This window comes from Psittacula echo (genome assembly GCF_963264785.1).
Source record: "Psittacula echo genome assembly, chromosome: Z".
Taxonomy (NCBI): domain Eukaryota; kingdom Metazoa; phylum Chordata; class Aves; order Psittaciformes; family Psittacidae; genus Psittacula; species Psittacula echo.
The window spans coordinates 11,775,560-11,799,634 of record NC_137742.1 but is presented as its reverse complement, the minus strand read 5'-3'; the positions used below and the strand labels follow the sequence as shown (position 1 = coordinate 11,799,634).

The 24,075-nt window shown below is 41.9% G+C and overlaps 2 protein-coding genes across 2 annotated transcripts in view; both read right to left on the bottom strand.

The window, feature by feature from the left end:
- LOC308231703 (protein unc-13 homolog B-like) overlaps positions 1 to 24,075 on the bottom strand; it is a gene marked incomplete at both ends in the record, with an annotated part of 214,278 nt that overhangs the window by 83,866 nt on the left and 106,337 nt on the right. The window contains one exon of the mRNA XM_080637365.1: positions 2,446 to 2,492. Within this exon, the coding sequence (XP_080493491.1) occupies positions 2,446 to 2,492 (47 nt within the window). The remainder of the gene's footprint in view (positions 1 to 2,445; positions 2,493 to 24,075) is intronic.
- LOC308231666 (uncharacterized protein) lies at positions 13,652 to 16,108 on the bottom strand (the record flags this gene model as incomplete). Its single annotated transcript, XM_080637329.1, has 1 exon — positions 13,652 to 16,108. One exon carries the CDS (start codon positions 16,106 to 16,108, stop codon positions 13,652 to 13,654), a length of 2,457 nt encoding a protein of 818 aa, XP_080493455.1.

Genomic DNA, 24,075 nt, shown 5'->3' with positions numbered 1-24,075 from the left:
CAAGATGGTCACAAGCAAAAATCTGACTTCTGACAGAAGTCAATGGCACAGCTGGGAATTTACATTTTGTTTCCAATGACTTTTTTTGTTTTATCCTAATTCAGTTGAAAGGAACCTGTGATACTCTGACACTTCCAAGGAAAGGAAAACATATAAATTGCATGGTCTATAAATTAAAGATGAGCCTAAAAAAGTTATTGTGCTCGAGAAACATGTCTAGTTAGATGTCTGGCTTGTTGCAAAATACTTCAGATAGACTGAGTTTTATGATAAAACCAGTTGTAAGCCAGACTGATAGAGAACAAACATATTTGAAAGGTGCTTTTTTTCACCTACTGTATCTTAGTATCCATGTAGTTATACATTAAGATGACCTGCTTTTAGCTTCTTAATATTAAAATCAAAAAGAATTCTAAGCAACAATTCTTAATATTCAAATTTATTCAAAATAAAATTATATATAATATTAAAAATTATTCAGCCTATGCTTTCAGCTACCTCAGTCTCTTTATTCAAACACAATTTCTACTTCACTTAACAAAATTGGGAGTGTTTGCATAGACAGAAGTACTGACAGTGCCTCAAATATGCACACTGGCGCTTTATAGGTAAGCTATATGTAATAGGGTAACTCTCCTCTGCAGTGCATGTAATATTTATGGCATTATTATGGAGTGCTGTTTTGAAGAGTGAATAGCATTTCTGTATGAAAAGATGATCTGCGTTAGTAAATAAAATATACAGATATGAGATACTACATCCAGATACTGATCAGTAATACCAACAGTACTTGTTTTTTAAGATATCTCTCCAAAGCCAGCAACTATAGACAGGGAACTACCGTTGCGTTATGCTAGAAGTGAAAACAGCTTGAAGCATGTATTCATCTTTTAATACAAGTTTTATCATATAGATACTTCCATCAAATTTTTAAAATTTGAGGAAGCAAAGGTGGTTTGCAATGACAGAAGACGATTACTTCCTTCAAAGGATACCCTAATCTGCATATGAAAGAGAACACCAAACGTAAATGTTTTAATGTACTTTGTGGCTAATAAACCACAACGTAGCTAATGGTGCAATTAAAGGTTCACCACCCACAACCACCTCCTCTGTAAACCCCCTGCATCCGCTGATACAGCAAATAAGCTGAACTTTTGTCAAAACTACATTAGCCAGACTGTTTTATCTCACATTGAAAGGGAAAATTACCAGACTAGAGCAAACCTTGCCTTGAACTGACAAAACACATCTTTAAGTATTTCAGGACTGCACGTGTATTCGTCTTTCAGGCTGGGAAATCATTCTGCATGCATGAACCAATAAACTCAGTACATTGTCTCCTCATTAAAGCAGGAGAAGGTGCTGTTGATAGTTAAAATAAATCACTGTCTTTTGCCTCTGCTAATTGCCAGTTCTCCAGGAACCTGCTCACTGAAGTCCCAGGCTCCTTAGGAAAGCATGGGGTTGCTAGGCAGCTCCAAGCATCTGCAGGTGTGGAGGATGCTTAGTGGGAATACCAACATCTCATAGAACAATGACTCCAAAACCAGAAAGCCATAAAATGAAGCCTCTGATTTAACTTTGCATTTTATTAAGAAAGCTGCCTTCAGTAGTTTGAGAATTAACTTATGCATGTAGCAAGCCAACCTCTTCCTGAGATTTCAGGGCAAATATGCTGCTACATCAGCTCCTAATGAGTGCACCACCAGCAAACCGTGTCACCCCCATCACGTATAAGGCACATAACCTAGCAGCCTGTACAGTGTGTCACAGTCTTTTTTTTCCAGAGGGGATTCTAGGGAAGGAAGCTCCCATGCTGACACCTATTATGCAGAGTAGCATGGTGAAATTACAATCAGAATTTGTCTGCTTCATTTGCTGCGAGTAGCATGTTGCAGAGGGAACATGCGGCCTCTCACTCTCACCTGTGCAAAAAGAGGCATGATGATCACTGCAATGATTTTCAGACTTACCAATGTTTTGACTAGTTCAATGTCCACATAAATCACTGCAAAGACAGAAGACCTCCCCAAAGGTACTTTTTTCTTCTAGAAAGGCACAGCAATCTTTCTGAGCTACTCTCTCCCTTCCCTGGTGCCAACAGTGACTGACTCAGGAAAAATGATTTCATCCAGACCACCCTGTGGTGCTCAATAAGAATGTTTAATGCTGTGCCATAAGCACTTGCCACCATCAGGTTTCATATTATACATAACATGTCCTCAAACACAGATCTCTTCAAAAGCTGTGCAGCCCACCTCCAGCTGTTTAAGAGGAGACTGAAATACAGCAGCAGCCTGGCTCTAAGTGAGGCATGGCCACTTGATTAATCCTTAAATCAGCCATTAAAAACATCAGACTTTTTTATTTAGATTGAAACGCAGACCTCAAATTACACTGTACTTATAAACACAGGAAACAAGGTCCCAAAATACCACTTACCCTCCTTTGAGCCACGGTGGTTTTGATGGATCAGCCTCATCTTGACCCTTAAATGAGGGAAAGGAAAAGAATAATATGACATTAGTTTCTGAAAACCCCAGGAAATGTATGCAGATTATATTCTGAGGAAAGGATAACAGACCACGCTGCATGCAGGCAAATGTATACAGAAACTTATTCAAGCACCTCTGATGACCAACATGTCAGGGTAAGTCATACAGACACAGACAGGCTATGCGATTTCACTGAACACCTAAACTGAAACCTGAAGAGCCTGTTCAGTGCACTTTCTCTTTCGACAGACCAACTGTTGGCTTTTTATTTCCAACCAAACAAAACCATGAGCTACTAGACAGCTCCTCCACTCAAGTGAACATGATCACCACTTACATGAACATGGTCATAATGAAGATGTTATGAATTAAAAGCAACTTTATGAAATGCACAAATGACTGATCAACATGAAACTCTGTACAGATACTGGTGAGCTTTGCTCATGCTCAAATGCAAAGAGTCATCAGCCCCCTAAGCAGGAAGGTTCCATTGCAGCTCCACACATCCATATGCAAGTATTTAATTTTCCAAGAGGTGTAAAACAAGGGCCGTTGCTTGCAAGATGATTGCAGGTGAACTGGGATCTCACACTATAATAGAAAACACCACAGTCTGCAAGTTTGAGGATTAATATTAATGAATTTAAACCATGTTCTTATGTTTGTAACAATATTACGTTCACTTGTTTACAGAATGATGTTTTGTTTCTCTGAGAATCTTCAGGGCTGAGAAGTGCTTAAACAATTGCAAAATGCCTGAAGGAAACAAAGATTTTGAGTACGGGAAAGATAGGTTATAGGTTTACCTATAACCAGAAACCTCTTTGCTCCAGCTTACAATTCACAAATTCTCCTACTCTCCCTGAAATAAAAGCTGTTTTCAAACACAACTAAGCAAGACACACTGGTAATAGCTAATACCCCGACCTCAGATAATCATGTCTGCTAACAGTATGAAAAGGCTGCAAGTTGTATACAATGGAAAACGAAGTATTTTATAACCTGAGAATTGTAACAAAAGAAAGGGGTATGGGTCAGGAAATAGGCTCCAGCTTTATGGAAGATAAAAGAACAAAACAAAAGCATCTATTTGATGTCTCGATTTGTACAGCAGCAGAAGTCCAAACTTTTAATTTGTTAGTTCTAAAACTCCAGGGCTGGGCAGATCTGAAGACTACATTATTACTTTAAACAGGTTTGAACAACATGACATTATCCATAACTGCATGGACACTCCAGCTTTTCTACATGATCACACACCCATGGTCCAACACAATCAGAGCAGCACACCAGGGCTAGGCTCTACCCATCTCCATTCCAAGCTGTGCTTCCAAAACACCTTAGCCTGAAACCTGCATTTCTCCCAGAGAGATCTGAATCAACTGCTAGTCAAGAGAAAAGATTTATGAAGTAAATGCAATCAGATCCTTCAGAGCACACGAGGTTCTTCACCTTTGAACACTTGGAAGAGCTGTGGCTAGAAAGCAATCCTAAAATGGAACAACGTTTTATACTTGTTTGAGCTTAACACCAGTCAGTTCAGATGTACTGAATGACAGAGAATGACAAATACAAACGTGGCAACATTTACTGGCAAAAGCAATTAGTGTGACAGGTTTTTCAATCAATTTATCTGAGAAACTCAAAGTGCAAGTGACCAATATTTGAGATAGAAAAGTACTACAAATAGCATGGGCAACACTGAAGCCTGGAGACTACAAGAGCATCAAGAGATCTGTTCAAGGGAAGAAGATCCAGGGAGCGTTGTTTACCTAACTGAGCAATAACTGTTTCCTACAGGCAACCATGAGTCAATGGAGAACAGCTGGGAGTGTGGATGAAAGGAAGAGCAGAAAACATGATCAGGAAACAAACCTCCATCATCACCCGGATTTTGAGACATGCCAAGTACAAATTGTTGACAGTCCAGGTAAACTGTACTTGTTCTCATTTACTTTTAATTACTTTTGCCAAGCCTTTTATACCTACAAATAAAAAGAAAACAAGAGAAGAGAAAGAGCTTCTCTAGCGTGCAACAGCACAAACCATAAGAATGAGCTTTCAGTAAGTGACAGTATTGATGCAGGGGCAAGGAGGCGATGGTTGTGCGTAAACAGGAGTTATCACCTGCTGAAAGTAAAGAGGTAATTTGCTCCAGGCAGCATCCTCCCTGAGAAAATGCCAAGAGAAGCAGCACCTGACTTCCATCAAAAGAGGGCTGATGCTTTGAAACTATAGAAAAGCCAATGCAGCATCCACAGTTAAGGTGTGGGGGAAGAAGGGAAATGTGATCTAGACTAGTGTAGGCTCATTATTGGCTTCAGCAGCTTGAAAGTCTTTAGAACAAACACGAAGGAAAGAATTAACATGGAGGCAATTGGAAAACAGGGAAAAAAATGCAATACACGGCACACCAGTTTTTAAAACACGGGGGTTTTGTTCAACAAATAAACTATTTTTCATTACACTGTAAAATGAATTATCAACTGAATTTTCATTTCAACAAAAAACTTTTGATGCAATGCCATGTGACGTTAATAAGGCCGGATAAGCTGAGAAGGAGTGGGGAGCTTTAGGGTGGATAAACAAGTAACTGTAACTGAGCCAGCCACGGACAACGCAATAAGGATGCTAGTGGGAGTAAGCAGGATCTGCTGATAAAATCTGCTGATGACAAACACAGGAGAATTATTGATACAGAACTCAGATGGTGAGTGGAAAGAACTGATGGCAGCAAAGCCTGCAACAACAGAGGATTAAACACAGTAGGAATGGCAAGGTCAAAGCCCTAAAGCCTGCCATGAATCTGACCACACAGGAGGTGTTCCTCAGTGGAGAAAAGCACATGATAACAGACTTTACTTCTAGTCATCACACTGGCAATGAGCCACTAAGACACTCTGCAAGCCATTTAAGGAGAAAACATAATCCATACAGCATGTCCAGCGGAATGTCTCTGTAGAAGTAAAACCATAAATGCCTCTGTACTGTGCTGGCAAGACTCCTTCAGAAAGGTATATACGATCTTTTTATTCTATATCAAGGTAAAAAGAATTCACAAAGGAAAACGGCAAAGCAGTATGAGGATGTAAACACAATATTATAGGAAGAGACCAGGAGAGCGGGCTTAGGCCAACAAAAGGCACCTTTTTCTGTACTTATTCAATAGACAGCTAAATATAAACAGAGGATGAAAATTTGAAGGTGTCTCACCATGATAGCCTTTCAGAAGGAGAAGCAGACACCAAACCTAGCCAGTTTTAAAGAAGGAAGTTGGGCAGTTTATATATGAGGTAGTGGCACAGTATCACACAGTGGCAGAGTGCTGGCAGTCACCAAGAAGTCCTACGCAGGTCCTTGTTGCACAAACTCATCTAGTCAAAGAACCAGAGGCTGAATTACCTACCAGTGTTGGCATGAGTGTTAACAGGGTCCAGACACCTCTGGGAGTGCCAGTTAAACAAAACAATCCATAGTTTACACCACCGTTGTGAGTAGGAACGCTCCATGTATCCCTATTCATTTAAAAAAGGCAAATGGCAATACTGTTCAGATGGATTTTCTGCAGCTCGGGAGCTCCTCGCTCTCTGAAACCAGGACCCAGGAGGGCTCCAGTAGGTGCTCTAGATCTTGTCATCAGCCATGGATCTGCTTAAGTTAGCCCTTGATGAGAGCATGGCTTGCTCAGAGCCTGGGCAAGCAAACAACAGGCAGATGAGAACACTGGAACAATTGTGAAAGTAGACACATTTAACACCTGGACATCCCCATGCTGCCTGTCACAGAAGGCTTTTTGCTGGCTTATGCTTCGCTTCTCTGCACAGATCTGTCACTTGATCACTTAATTTTCATCTTAATTTTTAATAAGTAAGCACATAAAGCAGCACTGATAAGATGGAGAAGCGAACATGTAAACAAAATAGCCCACCACATCTCTATTCAATTTTGTTTTATTTCTGATGCTGATGGATGACAGTTTTACACTTACTGTCCAACAAATACCTTCAGCTGGCAAAGTGCCTGTCACTGTAGTAATGCAGTATATTCACTCACAGTAAAGCATGCTGCAATGAGTGGCTGAAAGGCCTTTTCCAAGTAATTAAAGTTTCTTATCAGGCAAGAAACAGTTAGCAAAATAATGCTTGTGACAAAATAGCAAAGATTAATACCCTGGATTAAACACATCAACAGACATGATCGTTTAAGGCACATTACTCAATGATAGAGAAGGCAATGTTTGGTGAAGCCTGAAAATGAAACAAATAGGGGTTTTTACTTAGCTGGGAAAAGCAGCAGGTAGGCTTAAAAGTAACTTCAAAAGTTATTTAACCAAGCTACAATTTGTAAATTTCACAGTTTATCTCATACACATGATGTTGTAATGGACAGAACAATTACATATTTCTGTAGAGGAGGAAGTCCATAAAATGGACAGAGGCATAAAATAAATAAACGAATAAATAAATCACCAAGTCTGGAGCAGCACAAGACAAAGGAAGAACATCCTCAGCTCTGTTAGCCCTCTCCATATAAATCCATCCCTCCACATAAAAGGCTTTCTCACAATGTAACTTTCCATCACGTTTAAGTACTGTGTCGAGCACATTATCCTCTTAGATAAAATACAGATATAAACCATGGAAAGATGATTTGTTTAACAACAAAATACTAATAATGATTTTTTTATTTGTTTTGAAAATCATCCTAGCTTGTTTTCAGATACCATGCTTCATTATTAAACCTCAAGGCCTCAATTTAGCTATAGATTAATCTGAATCAGGCTAAAACAAGGAGCATCTGTTTCACTGTCTAAATTAAACTTCTGGTCATGCCTAATTAGAACATTTCTTCAGGGGTATTAGCAGAATTAGTCTGAACTAAATCATCTCAATTAGACTAGTCAGTCTTGTAGTTCCATGTCTTCATTGACCAAATACACTATGTTTTACATGGATTCCAAGGCTGCAACAAGCCAAGGGATTATTTGAAATTCATTCTACATTCCATATTCTGCAAGAAAGTCAATTTAGATAATTACTGAAGAGCCCCACAGGAAGCTCCTTCCACCTGATATATCTTCCAGTTCCAATTTTCCAGCTGCCAGATGAGCAGCTTAAAGGAGGCTGCGGTGTTTTTGCACTGAGGCCAGAAGAGGACAGAACTTGACGCCAATATTTGACACCAGGTATCTCTGCATGCCTGAAAAAGCGCTAAGGGACAGACATTTACCAGTAAGAATGAAACAAAACTGCTGATACATGAGCCAATAAAGCTTAGAAATGCAAATTCATCAAACTCAAAGGATGAGATCTGCATGGAGGCCAGAAGCCATGCAATGTTCAGCATACTCCAGGAAGCTGATCTGGGCTGATTCATACAACTAAGGGAGAGGCAGAAGCACAGCAGGCACTGAACCCACATAACATAGGTTCAAGAAAATAGAACAGCTGACAGTCTAAGAGCCAGAAACTTCTCTGTATGAGGTACAGTTGCAAACACAAAATAGGAAGTTACACAGCAGTCAACAACACAATTCTGCGTATCCTCTTAGGAGAGTTACCTATTGTCCACAGAGTGATAAGCAGAGAGTCAACCACCCCCTGAGTGGAGAGGCAATAGTTGTAGGTACTAAAGGAAAAGTCCTGCCTTTTCTGCGGGGCACACAGCCCTGCTCAAAGCAAAGAGCAGCCTGTAGCTAGCTAAAAAGCAAAGGATCTGCAGCAGACAGCTCCCAGCATCCACAGTCTTGCTTAATCTCATAGTGGCACTTTTTACCTTAATTGCTGTAAATGTACAAACCAGATAGAGATGGAATGAAGTAATACAGCTGAGGGAAAATGAGGAAATACTTGGTTTAAACACGATTCATAAAGAGGATGATTGGAAAGATAAACAGCTTGTACTCTGCTGACACGGTGCCTGTGCACATTACGTGCACCCCACAGAGCACCGAAAGGAGACCACTCCAAGCATTCTTGTTTTCCTCTTTGTACAAGGTAATAGGCACTGAACAGACTCTTAATGCATACACAATGTTAGCAATTCCTCAACAACCATAACATGCTAAACTGAATCTCAGCGCCTCAGTGGGAACAACTAGCTGCATGAAGACAAGGCATGCACACACAGGCATTTCAGAAAGAGAGGCTGGTTACAAGGGACAACACGTACAACCTGGAGCTCTCCTCTACCTCCTTCTGCAAAGAAAAAAAGAGAAGGAGAGGGACAAAAGTTAATAGACCAGATTTCTGCCATGAGCTCTGTAAAATGATTTCAGAAAGTGGGGTAAACATATGTCTCAAGTTGATACAACATTTGTGCAGCGGAGCGTTTTCCCATGTGCTTCCTGGGACGTACACCAGTTAATTAATCTCTAGCAACTACTCTCAAGTTAAACTAATCAAATTTTATCCATAACTGCACATGCATTTAGAATATATACTTTTGAGAGATGCTTTTTAGAGTCACAGTTCCTGTTCTATAAACTCAAGAATTTTAAGTAACCTTCGGACAGAATTAGAGCTGCTATTTACCATACTGTAAAGAGAACCTGTCTTTATTACAGAGAGGAACAGATTTTTTCCCTTCTTCCCTCTCTGACTGCATCCACTGCCTGTATCTTAAGCATCCCCCCTCCTTCCCTCTTCGCCCCCTGTACATTTTGCCCATTAGGAGGAACCTGGTAGCTCCCACAGAACACATTTTGCTTTTGCAGATACCATAATGCAGAGAGATACTTTCTGGTTTCATAAATCTAGGCAATCCTCCTCTGAGAAAAAGAAAAAAAAAATAAAAAATCCGTAAGCCTCCTACACTAAATCTCATGTTTATGGATAGGCAATTTCATGGCTAGTAAAGTTATATGAGAGTCATACTCAAAACTTCCGGTACAGGCGTGATATTTTTTAAGTAAGTCTTCCAATCAGATAATTCTATATCTGCATAGGAGAATCATACTACTCATTTGCATATGAAAGATGGAGGGGAAGGAATATCTTCATGGCAACAAGGGCCACTCAAATTGGTTTAAAAGCTAAAATAGTTTTTGAAGTTACTGTCTGTATGGGTGTAATTACACACATGCAATCACCAAGACGGGAAAATAGAGCAGCTATTTTGACTCAATCACTGAGGAGAAGTCAAATCACTTCAGCAAATGAAGTGCTGGATTGTAGCTAAAATAAAACCCCTACTTTCCAACTTAAGACATGCCTGCGTGGATGCTCATCAGGGAGGAAAGCCTCCGGACTGCCCTGTGGGCCTCTCCTTCATGAGCTAATGGGGGAGAAAACGCAAGCAGAAGGATGTTGCCATGCTCTGCGCAACAGCCGGTGCTTCAGGAGTGCTGCGATTTGACAGTCAGCTCTGCACAGACCTGCCAACCTGGAGAAGCTGAGGGTCCATCCCAGACTCTGATGGGAACATGCTTTTTTGGGTGCTGTCACGTCTGTCTGTTCCCCTCTGAAGTCATTTTCCATACCATCCTCCTGCCCATCGCATTCTGTTAGGTAAAACCTCACCCAGGCAGACCTATTTCCACTGCAAGCGCTCTGGTTTTGTCCTTCTCACCCTGAATCCTTCAAACCCCATCTCTCCTGAGTTCGTCCCTGGGGTTGTTCCGGCTTGTCCCAGGCAGATACAGACTTCTCTCATTCCTGTGTTTGTAACTCCTCTGTATTTGAACCAGATTCCTTCCTGATGTCTCCTGTGAAGTCTCACAGAGCAGGAGATGCGGAAGATCTGGACTTGTGTCCCCTCTCAGGTCTGCCATGGCTCTCAGTCACGCTGAGCAGGGAAAGCCCTGCTTTAGCCCCCAGCTGGAAAACACTGAGGACAGATGGAGTCTCTGGCAGCACAACAGCTCAACTGTAGCAAGCTACCAGTGAGCATATGCAAACTACACACTTTTCAAAAGCTTATTCACTTGGCTCATTTGGGGTTGATTTTCCACAGAAAAAATCCTTGACACAGACTACCACTGCCAAATTTTAAGGCCTGAGGGCACTACAGCTTCTGAAATATAGGTCAAACTTATTTTTATAGAAACAGAAAACAATAAATCTTGCATTAGACCCAATTTTTTTTCAAAGAAAATAAAAAAGAGGATTATTTTGGCATAAATTTCATACATGTCTTTTATTTCTGAGCCCCTTCATTTTAAAGCTGTTAGGGACAGTTTCAGGCCAAATATGAGGTTTGGTAAAGCTCTGAGCAACTGCAGACAAAGACGTAAAATCTTCTGATTATCTTTCATTACAGCAGGTGTGCTCACAGCACCATCAGTGGTGACTAATTCAGTTATATAGGCCAATCGCAGAATTCTTTCACCATTCCACTTTTGAGTAGTCAAATAACATCTACAAAACCCTCTGTCATTTCAGGGCTTCTTTTAAACATACACAAAATCCAACTGTCTTCAACTTCGCTTATGCTGGGGTTTTTATTTTCCCTTTTTCTTAGATTAAAACTTTAAAAACTTGCTTAGATTTTCAGCAGATATTTTATTTTTTCTCTTTGGACTTCAAATTAAACACTATTACTTATAAGCATCTGCCAAGTTCTTAATTGCTCTGATAATTTGCATCTGTGTACAGCTATAAATAAACTTTTATGATAGTGCATCCTATCTCTGATTCACCAAAATACACAGATTTACCAACACCTTCAAAGTTATCATCCATTCCTTCACTGCAGACTGCTGCCAAACACATTTAGTAAAATACCTTGAACTGAACTTTCAAGTGGGCGTGAGTAACACAGTGGTTATTCAGGCTCACAAGCAAAAAGCCAGTAGGCAGAACTGAGTTTTCAATGGACCTGACCCAGAAGCTTAACATCCTATTAAGAACAAATTCAGATTTTAAAGAAAGTTATATATGCTCATCTGCAGCTGGGAAAGAAAAAAGCAAATCAACAACCTTCCCTTGCATGGAGTATGATCTTTTTCCCAAAGGAAGAATATAAAAGCTTGGCTCAAACTTACTTTGAGTACAGTGAAGAAGCACATAAAACTGTTGCTTCCCTTTCTCAGAAATGCATGCCAAAACAAGCCTACTTCAAATTGAATGAGTATCCAATTAATTTTGCCCTGCTCTACAGCCCTTGGCAATACTGTCTTCCCCTTCTCTTGCTCTCGCTACAGCTAAGTGGTTATTCCCCTGCTGGATCCTTTTCCACTTGCTTATCCTTCATGAGCACTGCTGCTTTGATTGTATCCCTTGACCTCCAATCGGGACAGGCATGCTCTTTCCAGCCCCCTGCCTTGCTTTGGTGGTCTGAGCTGCTTTGCCTCCTGACAGCTCTTCCAGGTTTTTTTCCCCAGGTTCTCTCATTTCTCATCCCTTGACCAGTGTTTTCCACTACCCTTGACTCCCTTAGACTTCTGCTGTCTCTCAGAGCACATTTCCTACATTGTGATTTCATCCCGTACTTAACTGTTGGAACTTCAGTTGTTGTATGTGATATACAGATGCACCTTTACATTGGTGTCACACAAGCATCAACTCTTTGTCACATCACTACATGATATTCAGGAGAACTGAACCAGGGAGACTCAGCAATGCCAATCCACCCTGGAGCCAGCTCTAAGGTACCAGATCCAGCAGTGACCATCCTTCTCCTTTTCAACTGTTCTGGCTACTTCTCGCCTTGTGAACATGCCTGTATTGCTCAAACTCTGCTGAGATGAGCAGCCTCCTCTCACATTCAGAAATGGGTTATTTCAGTGTTCTTGCTGTATTGTGGCAAATGCTAACCCACTGTCTGTTTCCTCGGGTCCTAAAATTAGGACTTATGTCCAGGACTTGAGCACTATGCAAACACTGCCTAAAACCAGGGAAAGAAGTAACAGAAAGTAAAAATAGCTTTCTGATTTTCCTTTCTTTTTAAAGGCATATACTATCCATGTTTTAGTAATCTAAACATTCCCTTCAAACTCAAAAATACATATGTGTCTGTGCCAAGCCTGCTAACAAATCCTAGTGTTTCCCTCATTAACAACCTATTGTTTGAATCAACTGTACTAAGGACCTCATACAAAGTAAGAAAGCAAAGAGCTGATTACAAGCTTTATGATCTGCATAACTGAGAAGGTCACTGGTAGAGAAGTCAAATATAGATTGACAGATTGTTTCTTCACATCAAAAGCACAGTTGCTGGAAAAGACACTTGGAAGGAGACAACTCTTTCAGAGAGAAAAAGAACACTCTGATTATCTTGACTAGCTTTCATGATTGCAGGAAGTGCACACAGTATTTGATACAAGGAGGTTCACAATAATGATGTAAAGATTTCAAGCTGTAGTTGCAATATCTTCCACTCTTAAAACAAAGCCTTTTCCCTTAACTGTGCAACGATTTGGAGATGACACCAAGAAAGTCTGGAGAGGGAGAGGGCAGATGGACTTACACTTCAAGGTTAGGTTTCATTTCACCAAATCAAGGCCTATCAAACATGGTTTATCAAAACATGTCAGTCATTTCTATCGCCCACATCCTCATGAATGGGTTAACCAGCACTGTTCCACCACTGGATCAGCCCACATCTGCTGCAGTCAAACACTTCAGTACCTGTGCTGGCAATAAGGGATGCAGCTCCACAGAAATGGAAAATTTCTCATCTCATGGGCAAGTTATGGGAACAATACCAAAACACAGGTGTCAGCTTCTTTATTTTTGTTCTTAAAGGTCTCTACTAGGTTGACATCTAGCAGTGATTAAATACTGAGAACTCCCACTTCGTGATGGAGCCACTTGAAGTCTGGATCCACTCAGCACTCAAAAACTGCAAGTCTGGCTACTTATAGCTCAGAGGCACACTTTGTTATCACATGTCTTAACTATTATATTTAACAAGAAACTAAGTCACGAATTATGACGAAAAAACTTAACACCTGCTATTTTGAAGATGCACTGCAAATCTCCCTCTTTCCCTCAAAGAAAAAGAAAGAAAAGAGGTGAAGCTTGGTAAGTTGCATTTCAGTGTGTTACACAATAAATTTTTTTTTGGGGGGGCGGGAGAGAGAGAAGGTCAGTACTGTTGCACAGCATATGTCTTGTCTTCGTAACTATATCCTCATAACTTCTAATAAACTGTCCACCCACAGAGTGAGGTTTTGACTGCCAGCTGCACAAATATCACACCTTGGCAACTCCTTAAAAGCATTGTTTTGGTTTACCTGAATTTGTCTCCTCAGCAGAAATCCAGTTTCCTTCCTGCGCTAATTCTTTTAAGAGTCTCCTACGCATCTGTCTCTTTTCCCTCAGCACATTTTTGAAATTGTTGATGCATTTGTTCAGGTAGATGGTCTCTGCGCACACCTTGTCGAGGCTCATGGGTCTGCAGTCCTTTGCTGGCTCAGGTAGAGAGTTCACATCTCCCCCCAGCTCCTCAGGAGGTAAGCGCTGCCCAGCCGGGATTTCACACTCGGAAGATGGCACCACACTGGAAACAGGAGGCTCATGTGGAACAGAGGAAAGGCTGGAAGGAACAAACTGCATCTGACCAGATGCTTCGCTGTTGGCAGTTGTGTTTGCCTGGCTCTCAGAGGACTGACTAGGAGGGGTTTCAGCAAAGTTGTCAGAGCTGCCACACATACCTGAACTGGTCAGCATCAGTGTATTGTCATCATCCATCTGTAAGCCACTATCATCTTCCAGAAGGGCTTCAGAATCACTTGTCTCCAGTTTGTGAAACACCACCTGCAGAGCAGACCTGAAGTGATGAATAGCTTTCCCAAGCTTATTAGTGTAAAACTTCATGTCTACAAGATCAATGTTGTCCCGGGAATGGTCAAGGAAATACTGGGAATTTTCCAGGACATCCCTAAAGACCTGATCAGTTGGATCTTGATCATTCAGGTCCATTTGGATCATATCCTTCAAACTGTCACTACTATCAGCCATTTCATCTGTTGTATGATCATAGCTAATAGTTGTCACCCCACTAGAAACATCTTCTCTTTGAATATCAGCTTTCTCCACGCTGGTGAGTTTGCATGGGGTATCACCATCTATTTCAATCTCTTCTGTGGTTATCCCTTCATCTTTATCTAGAAGGGAAGAACAATTCTCAGTGATACTTTCAGTGTCAAGTTTGTGCTCACTGCTATTGCTTGAAGCAGATATCTGGCTTGCATGGCCTGAAGAGTCAGATGAGCAGCAGTAATTTCCATCACTTGATTTGGTCAAACTGCTCACCTGAGGGTTTTGCAGAGATTCAGGAAGGGCCTGGTGAACATCACTGTCATCTGAAGGCTGCTCACTGCAGCTTATTGGCTGTGCTTCCTTCCCACTTTCAGGTACCAAGTTGCTTTTCTTAGTCAAGGTTGACTTTGGCACTGTATCAAGTCTCTCCCCTATGCACTGTGTTTTCTTGCTCGTGCTTTTATTCTTAACCTGCCCTGAGTCCGTTCGAAGGTGCTCACTTGCATCAGGATCCACTGAGCTGCGATGGTTCTTCTTGAAGCCAGATTGTGAAGAGACTGAATCTGTTTTGCGGCCTCTTTGGGCGCTCTGACGCTTTTGCTCTTCACTGGTAGCAACCCGGACCCCTGAGCTTTGCAGAAGGGCAGACTTCTGTAAAATAAAGTCTCTCTGTTCACAACTGACAAGTTTCACAACTGCTGGTCTTGGCGTTAGTGGCTTGCCTGTTCCAATATCTGATCTATAAGCATCTTTTATATACTTACTGTACTGGATACCATTGAAACAGTGATATTCAGACAAGAAGTTACAGATAAGCTCTAGCGTGTTTTCACCATCTTCTTCTGGGATGCCATAAAAATACAATACTGGTTCTTCCTTGCGTACCTCCTTACTTGACTCCCGAGCATGTGTACCCTGGGTTTTGCTTGTGGAACCACTTTGCAGGCCTTCTATCTCACTCAAGACTGTGTCCACGCAGCTGGAGACTTCATCCACTGAGCCTTTTATCAAGGTGAGATGCTCTCGGAGCTCTGCAATCTCTGTCTGGATGCGACTTATACCCTGGAGCTCTTTAACAATATAATCAACCACGTCAGCTGAGCGATCTTTCGATTGCCGTCTACGACTCTTGTATGTGGTGGGGGTTTCCTGGAAAAAGTAATCCTGCCTTTCAGCTACCTCCCTCCAGCTCATGGTAACACTCAGGGAAGAAAGGTCCTGCCCCTCAGACACTCTGCCCTTCCTTTCAGAAGAGGTCTGCATTGTACTATCAGAAGTTCCCTGTAAGTCCTTCTTGTTCTGTTGGACCGAGCATGGTATTTTCACATAACCATCCCAGTTCAGTTCCACCTCGCCAACACACACTTCACTCACTCCTTTGGAATCACGTCCTCCATCCTGATGGAAGTCCCCTCCAGCAGCAGAAAATTCAGTGCTCACTGAGCTCCTCTTCATTCCACAAACAAACATGTCCGTTTCAATCTCCACTGGGGAGAGCTGGCAGTGATGAGCATGGTTTGGATTCTCATCTACCTGGCCTTGAAGAAACCTCTTCATTTTGTCCCGCAGAAACAATTGGAGTTTTTGTTTGCGGAATTGCTTCCTGCCCCACAGTTTTACAACAGGTTTTCTGAGCAGAAGCACAATTTCATTTTCTTGCCTTTTCAATCTACTTCTAGCAAACATCAGCACCTGTGCTTCTCATAGTGCCACAAGCTGCACAAGCACACATCAATCACTTTCCAATGCACAACTCGCATCCAGTTTTTACTCTGTCACGAAGCAGCTAACAAAAGAGGGGAGAAAACATTACATTTTGGTTCAGACAGAAATAGCCAAAGTCACTTAAGCAACAGAATGGAAAAAAAAAACCAACAAAACAGCATACACATAAAAACAGACAGAAAGAGGATGTGCTATTTAAAGTTTACAGACATCATCTTGGTTTTGGCCACCTCCCCAGATCAGGTCCTTTTTTGTCAAAATAAGCATTCCTCACTCCTTCTTATATCCAATAAAGAAAGATAAATTAGAATGAGGAAAAAAAAAAAAAAAAACAAAACAAACAATCAAAGAGCAATTATGTGACCATTCCCTTTTTTTACCAGGTTTGCAAATTACTAAGCTGAGCTAAGCTGAGCTAAGCTGAGCTCCTGGCAATTGAGCACTGTGATTTAATTACTCCTCTGAATAGAGAATTCTGACAAGTATAGTGATTCTTCTATCCCTGCATATTTCCTTTCCTTTCAAGTCCACAGTCTTCATCCTTCCTTGCTTCAAACCAAAGCAGAAATCAAGTTTAACTTGGCACAGTACCAGCTATCCCACAAGAATTGCACAAAGTGATGTGAAGTGGCAGGAAAACTGGATGACAGATTTTAAGTGTAAAAACTTGTTATTTTAATATTTTTATCTTAATATTTTGCTACCGAACACTAAAAAAAACCACACCAAAAAAACCCCAACAAAACCTCAAAGCTTACAAGCTCCTAAGTTAACCTGCAGTTAAATATGCCACACTCAGCATATGTATGAACAGGCTGAGCTGACAGCATGAAGATTCTGCACGTCACTTCTACTCCAACCCCCAAGATTCTGCAGTGGATCATTTTCCCAATTTAAATCGCCACTGTAAAGAGCAACAACAACAAAAAAAACCCTATGTTAACTACTTAAAACTTTCATGGCTCTTCACTGCCGTACTCACTAAGCAACAATCAGCCAGAGAGTAAGGCAGACAGACACCCATACAGAGGTCCTCTTGGAGCCACTGGATGACAATGTCTGATGATTCAATTTGGACCTCCTGCTGAAACACATATTCTGACTCACATTCTTGTTTGATTTAAGATCTACAGTAATTGTCTTTCATTTTTATGATTACCTTAGTTCTACAGCCTTTCAGCCTAACTTAAACTTTTCCAAGCATGTCCTGCTTCGCCATGTTTTCTGCCATATAGAAAGGATTAAAAACAGGGGGGTTAACCTTGTTTTAGCTTTAGCTGTTTTAAGGCTAATGTGCTGTGGTTCATACCAATATTTTCTGTCTCTTCCATTTGCACCTTCTTTGGCTCTCCCAGTGTGGTCTTTGCAACCCTGAAGCCCTCTGCAGGCGGGGGACATATGTCAACCCAATAGCACCCACTGGGGATTGCTGAACCAGGTGCTGAGCCCAAATGTTTCATGCTCTCATGGTAAGCAGAGGACAAAACACTACCGTAAGTCCGTCTGCACTTGATTGCGCCCCAACAAACTCATTCCAAGCATTCTTACTGCCCAAGGGCCAGCTCCAGAGTTCACAGGAGCTTTCACCTAGTGCTTCTTTCAAATGTCACACAATTTCAAAGCACTAACTCAAAGTTTCTATACCTGCACCAATCCCAAACTGCTGCAGTGCAGAAACCCTCCCTAACACATCCTCCAGCTCCAGATGACAGCCATTCACACTATCACCAGCATTTCTCTGTTAGTGAGCGTTTTCATCCTGGTGAACATCTTGTTTTCATTTTTGCTGTTTCATTTTGGGGGCAGGGAACAAGAGAGTGGGTTTTGATCTGGAGGAAGCAACATTCGCAAATACCAATCTCTATAATCAGAGCTAATTAATATGCTATAACATAGGCTGCATCTGTGCTTCAGGTTTAAGCCCCATCATCCAGCATTTCAGCTGAACTTCTATGACAAAGACAATACCTGCCCTTATGTAGGCTAAACAAATTCCCTGTTAGATTGATTGTCAGCTTCTTAAAGAAAATATATTTTAGTTTTCTATATAGAATATAGAACAGGTTGCCCAAGGAAGTGGTGGATGCTCCATCCCTGGCAGTGTTCAAAGCCAGGATGGATCATGCCTTGGACGACATGATCTAGTGTGAGGTGTCCCTGCCCATGGCAGGGGGTTGGAACTGGATGATCTTAAGGTCCTTTTCAACCCAAACCATTCTGTGATTCTATATGTTTTCAGGACATTGGTCCATATAGACCATGTTTTCTTTTTGATGTCTTTCTTACCTATTTCCTCATGGGACAGTGTTGACCTAAGAAATACTTGCTTAGGCTCTCCTCCCACTTACACAGTTTATCTTCCAATTGAGTGGCTAACTGGTGTTTTACACCAGAAACACGCTTTTGCATCAGTACCAAGAAGTGAACCCTCAGGAAGCAAGCACCTGAATTCAAAGGCAGCCAAGAAGAAAAGCTCTACAGTTGTGGCTCCCTACACATGTTGCTTGAGGGGAACACAGAGATGCTAATTTCAAATATTTACCAATATATTGTACCCCAAACACTGGCAGAAAAGCCTATACCTGCTTGTGCATGGATTCCTTCAGAAAGCTCAACGTTCCACACTTCTTTTCGCAGGCAGGTTTCAAGGCATCAGAGGGGCTTAATGAACAATTTAGTTTTAACAAAAAAAGAAATCAGTTCTAGCGAGAGTTCACTCTCATTTCGTTTGTCTGCTGCAGCTCTCCAGCAGCAGTTTGTTAAGGAGAACACTTATTCCTGCTGAACACTTAACTTGCAGCAGTTTCAAAGCAGGCAGCTCAGTGCAAACACTACAATGCTGTCATTTTTAGTTATATATACAGTGTTTGTGGTATATACATATGTATGTATAAGTATATATAGATACATAGAAATACTTACTTCATTGGAGGTTTTTGAAAAAATATCTTTGATTCCCAATACCAGTAATATCCTTCCAGCAAGAGCTTCCTCCCAGGAAACAAGGCCAGAGCAGAACACAAGGATGGCAGCTCCGGCTCAGAGGGAAGCCTTCTACCTCTCCGTGCAGTGGGTGGCAGTGAACGGAAATATCCGTTTCCACTAAAGAGCAAATCACTGCCCACTGACAAGGATGACAAGAAGCAAGAAGCACCTCTCCCACAGGATTCCTCCCTCCATTCCCCATATTCTGCCACCCCAGAAACACACTCAGACCTGGGTATTCCCCCTCCTCATCCTTTGGGCTAGCTCCATAGTGCCTCTGCACCTCCTGCCACGGTCCTTCACTCCTCCTTTCCACCCAGTGTTGTGCATGTGCTCCTGTCCCCTTCCACCACTCTAGCCTAAGTGCTCTACAGTCACTTGTCTCCCTGTGAAGATCCCTTACTCCTCTGATGTTACCTCTGTTAGGGTCATACTTCTTTGTAGCATAGATAGATAGGCAAAGCGACAATGGAAATTAATGCAGGTTCACCCAGGAAAAAAAAAATAATCTGATTTGGATGCAAATCACAGAATCACAGACTGGTTTGTGTTGGAGGGTTGGAAGGGACCTTTAAAGCTCATCTAGCTCCAATGCCCTGCCACAGTTAGGGACACCTTCCACTAGAGCAGGTTGCTCCAAGCCCAATCCAGCCTGGCCTTGAACACTGCCAGGGATGGGGCAGCCACAGCTTCTCTGGGCACCCTGTGCCAGCACCTCAGAACCCTCACAGGGAAGAATTTTTTCCTAATATCTAATCTAAATCTTCCCTCTGACAGTTTAAACCCATTCCCCCTTTTCCTGTCCCTACAGGCCCTTGTCAAAATCCACTCTCCAGATCTCTTGTAGCCATCTTTAGGCACTGGACACTGCAGAATCCTTGCTGAAGTCTTTTTCTCTTCCAGAATCAATCCCGGAGTCATGTTGCACATAAGAAATCAAGTCTTTAAAGAAAAAGTATTTGCATCCTGGTATCCTGCCAGATACTGCAAGCCCTCACTGACTACATGATCTTCATTCTGACTGCCTTTTTAGCAGGCATTTTTCTCCAGGAGAACTCCATGCTCAGTTCAGCACAGTTGTCTCTGGGTTGGCAGACTGAAGGGTGGCATGCACCACTTCTATATCCCCCAACTCCCCAAAAGGAAGCCAGGCTCAAGCTAAGCAGGAGGAAGATGTTGCTGGCTTTACTTGGGGATGTTTGGGTTGTTTTGCTATTCCCAGGATGACAAATTAAGATTTTAAACAGGGGAAAGAGGTGAACTATGACCAATAATGCACAGCTTATTGCCTTGTCACCATGCACACTCCAAAATATCCTTGTAATAAATGAGTAACAGTTATTTCTCCTCCTCACATATGATTTGTTCTAATAATAGGAGCAAAAGCATGGCATACATTCACCAATGACTGACAAATAAGAACATGAAAAATCCCATGAAGGAATAAAATGTGATTATGAGATCTCTGCTTAGCTGGAGATCAGTCACACTTTACACTTAACAGCACCCTGGGGAAGATCAGGCTCTCACCAGAGAGATGGCTGCCATCACCTCTGAGCGGCATCTTCACTTCTGTGAGCCCCTGGACAAGCATGGTTCAAAACAAAGGCAGCACTGCAATGCCTTCAGCACTGCCTTGCACAGTAGTGATATAGCTGCAGTCAAGTGGAAGAACAGGCAGTGAGAGCAGCACTACTATATCCATTAAACCTCTGCGGAGATGAGAGAGGTTTATCTTACAGAATCATAGAATGATATAGTTTGGAAAAGACCTTTAAGACCACTAAGTCCAGCCATTAACCCAACACTGCCAAGCCCACCACTATCCATATTCTCAAGTCCCACATCTCCCTACCTTCTAAATACCTCCAGGGATGGTGACTCCACCACTTCCCTGGGCAGCCTGTTGCAGTGCTTAACCACCCTTTTTACCGGCTATCTGGTTTTCATACCACAAACAGAAATACAGAGACATCTGTACCCCACACCATCATGTTAGGTGCTGGTACCCCAGGGTAGACATGATGTTCAGAGTCACCAGCAAAGAGGTACAAAAACAATCAACTCGGACTAACAAAAACATTTCACAGCAGCCTCTCTGGCTATCTTCACTCATGCCACCATGGCACCGAGTGAAGTCTTTTAGATTAGATTGTATTTTTAGTGTGTTCCACACAAAGTGGTATTGCATTACCTGTACTAGCAGTTAGGAAAAAGCAATAAAATGATTGATAAATGGTCTTGCTACTTTATAAAGAACCGTTTAAACATGAAATATATCAATAAGTAAAATGCAGGACATTCTGGAGGAAAAAAAAAAAAAGGGTTTTGGCATTAACAAGAAACAGAAATCATGGCTAAGGCTGCCATAGCAACATCGCCCCAGCACTCCGCATGCTGAAACATCCACTCTTCCTGGGAATATTATAGCATTTTTAAACACATTAATTGCTCAAAGAATCTTAACAACAAGGCTTGACAGACATAGAAGGGTTACCGCCAGCTTCGCCTATTTCTGACTTCTGGAGGTGAGGATGCAATTTTCTAATTAACATGATGAGATTTAATTTTGGGTTGGAACATACCTAAACATGACATCATCGCTCGCTTTTGAGAATGTGTCTGTTTTCAAACCTTATCCTGATAATTAACAAGAACTCTAACTTTTAAGTCCTGGCATGAGTGATGGGAACAAGAAGGTGATGAGCAGAGTGATTTTGGGCACAGCAACAGGATCAGAGAACAAAATGGACTCTTGAAAAATGTATTCACCTCAGGACATTTAGACTAAAAGCAAGGTACAGAGGGACACATGGCACTTCACAGTGGATTAAAGAGGAAATACATCTATACTATTGAAAATGCAGTAGTTACAAAAGGATGAGAATTATTTGACAATGTGAGCAAAGAAACTATTACTACACAGTCCCTTGGTAACCCTTTCATAGTCCTATTGCATGCAAACCTCAGCCTAGGTTCTTGTTCAGGAATTACAGCACAAGATGTGCAAAATGTGCAAAACCACATCCCAGCCCTGCCTGTAGAACTTTCTGAAATTTTAAGTACTTCCAACAACGTCTCTCCAGGTTTCAACTGTACCTACAGGTTTGTGTCAATAAAGGTGAGCAAAAACTGCGTTACAACACTTCAATGCAGACATCAATGAGAGCCAGCCTTCACACCGGTCACATTTTAGGCAAACACTTGAAATCCTTCCAGAGCAGTCTGATAGATGTGACAAAAGGGCAGGTTTGGCCAGCCAGTCACCCTCATGGTGGAAAATTGATGCAGGGAACACTGCATATTGGCTGAAAGAATTAAAAAGTCCTACACCTCCCACACTGCAGTTCTCACCTTTTACACATTGGCATTAAACAGGGGCAAAAACTGCCTCTGAGTAACATTTCACTGCACCAGCAAGTTATTGGTGTAGCTACAAAGTGAAGAAACAGTAAAAATTACTAAGTATGAGGGTAAAACACCCACTGAAGTGTTGCAAGTGCATTCACCAGCGTAAAAAATTCTGTTGCAAAAGAGCATGAAATTAAATTAATGTAATTAAAGAGTGTAAGTATGTAGTAGAGCAAGGAGATAGCACACCCTGCCTTAACTCACCAGTATCCCATTCAAACATATGGGACACCATGAAAGTTGGTAAGCGTGTCTCAGCTTTCTGTAAAATGAGACTAACATCGGTCATCCACCCAACATCAGTTCTCTAAGCAAAGATAGAGAGGGATTGAGATGTTTGGGTCTTTTAAGTCCAACTGTCTTGGGAGCACCCCGACAGTGCCTCAGCACCAGGCAGACCTGCCATTCTTTGAGACACGCTTATTCCCTCTGCAAGCCACATCCTTTTGTCAAGATAAAAACAGCAGTGGCTGTCACAGCAGTGCACCAGTTGCAGTAACAAACGAGGTCTGTCATTACCTGGTGGCCAAGAAAAGGTGGCATCCAGAAACAGAAGGAGGTGTTGCCCCTGAGGGAGGCACAGGCTGGATGCTGCTCACCATGGAAGGCTCATGTCTAACCAGCAGCAAGCTAAGTCTAAGGCACCTACCTAGTTCTGAGACCATCCTGTGCTGAGAAAAAGGCAAAAAGAGTAACTGACTTCTAAAAAATAAGAAAGAAATCATAACAGCTTCTATCATTCCTATGTAAAGTCATTTCACTCCATACCTGAGCAGCAGCTATCAGCAGATTAGGAGCAGACTGAGAAGCAGTTAAGTTCAGCAGCCCCCTTACTTCCAGAGCACAGGGGATTTGTACACAGTTGAATCAACCAATTAATGTTTTTCCTATGACAACCTAATGGGGTAGTTGTTCCTTAAAACAGATTTTTCCCAAATCAGGATACTAAGGACTAAGTATTATATTAAACAGATGAGTCAGGAGCAAGAACTAACTTTTTGTTGAAAGGGAACAGCACCAAGAACTGAAACACAAGTACTGGAGCATGCTGACATGTTGGCTTGCCTTGGGATCAGAACTGTAGAAATGCCTGCTAGCCTTTGGGGAAAGGTTTCTGATTGTTCAGCAACCCCTATTCAGAGAGCAGAGAGACAGCACTGCCAGTACAAACCCAGTACTTCTGTTTAAATACGTTTTTAGAGCACCGTTATGAAAATGTTAAGAGCTCTGCCTAGACAGACAGAACACGCTGTGCCTTTCCTCTACTTGTAATCCAATTTACAACCCAGTGCTGAAGCAATGGTGTGCTACGTTTTTGATAAGGACCTCCAGGAAACACTCATCCTTAGGAATTTTCTCAAAACTCTGATTACTCCCTGGAGCCGTTTTTTGAGTTAATAGCACCTCAGCTCACAGGGACACTCAGGGTGGGGAAGGACAGGCAGCATGCACTAACACAGGGTGACAAATTAGGAGACCCAACTTCTGTTGTCAGGGCAGTGCTAGCACAGCTGCGGTATGGACTGGTGCTA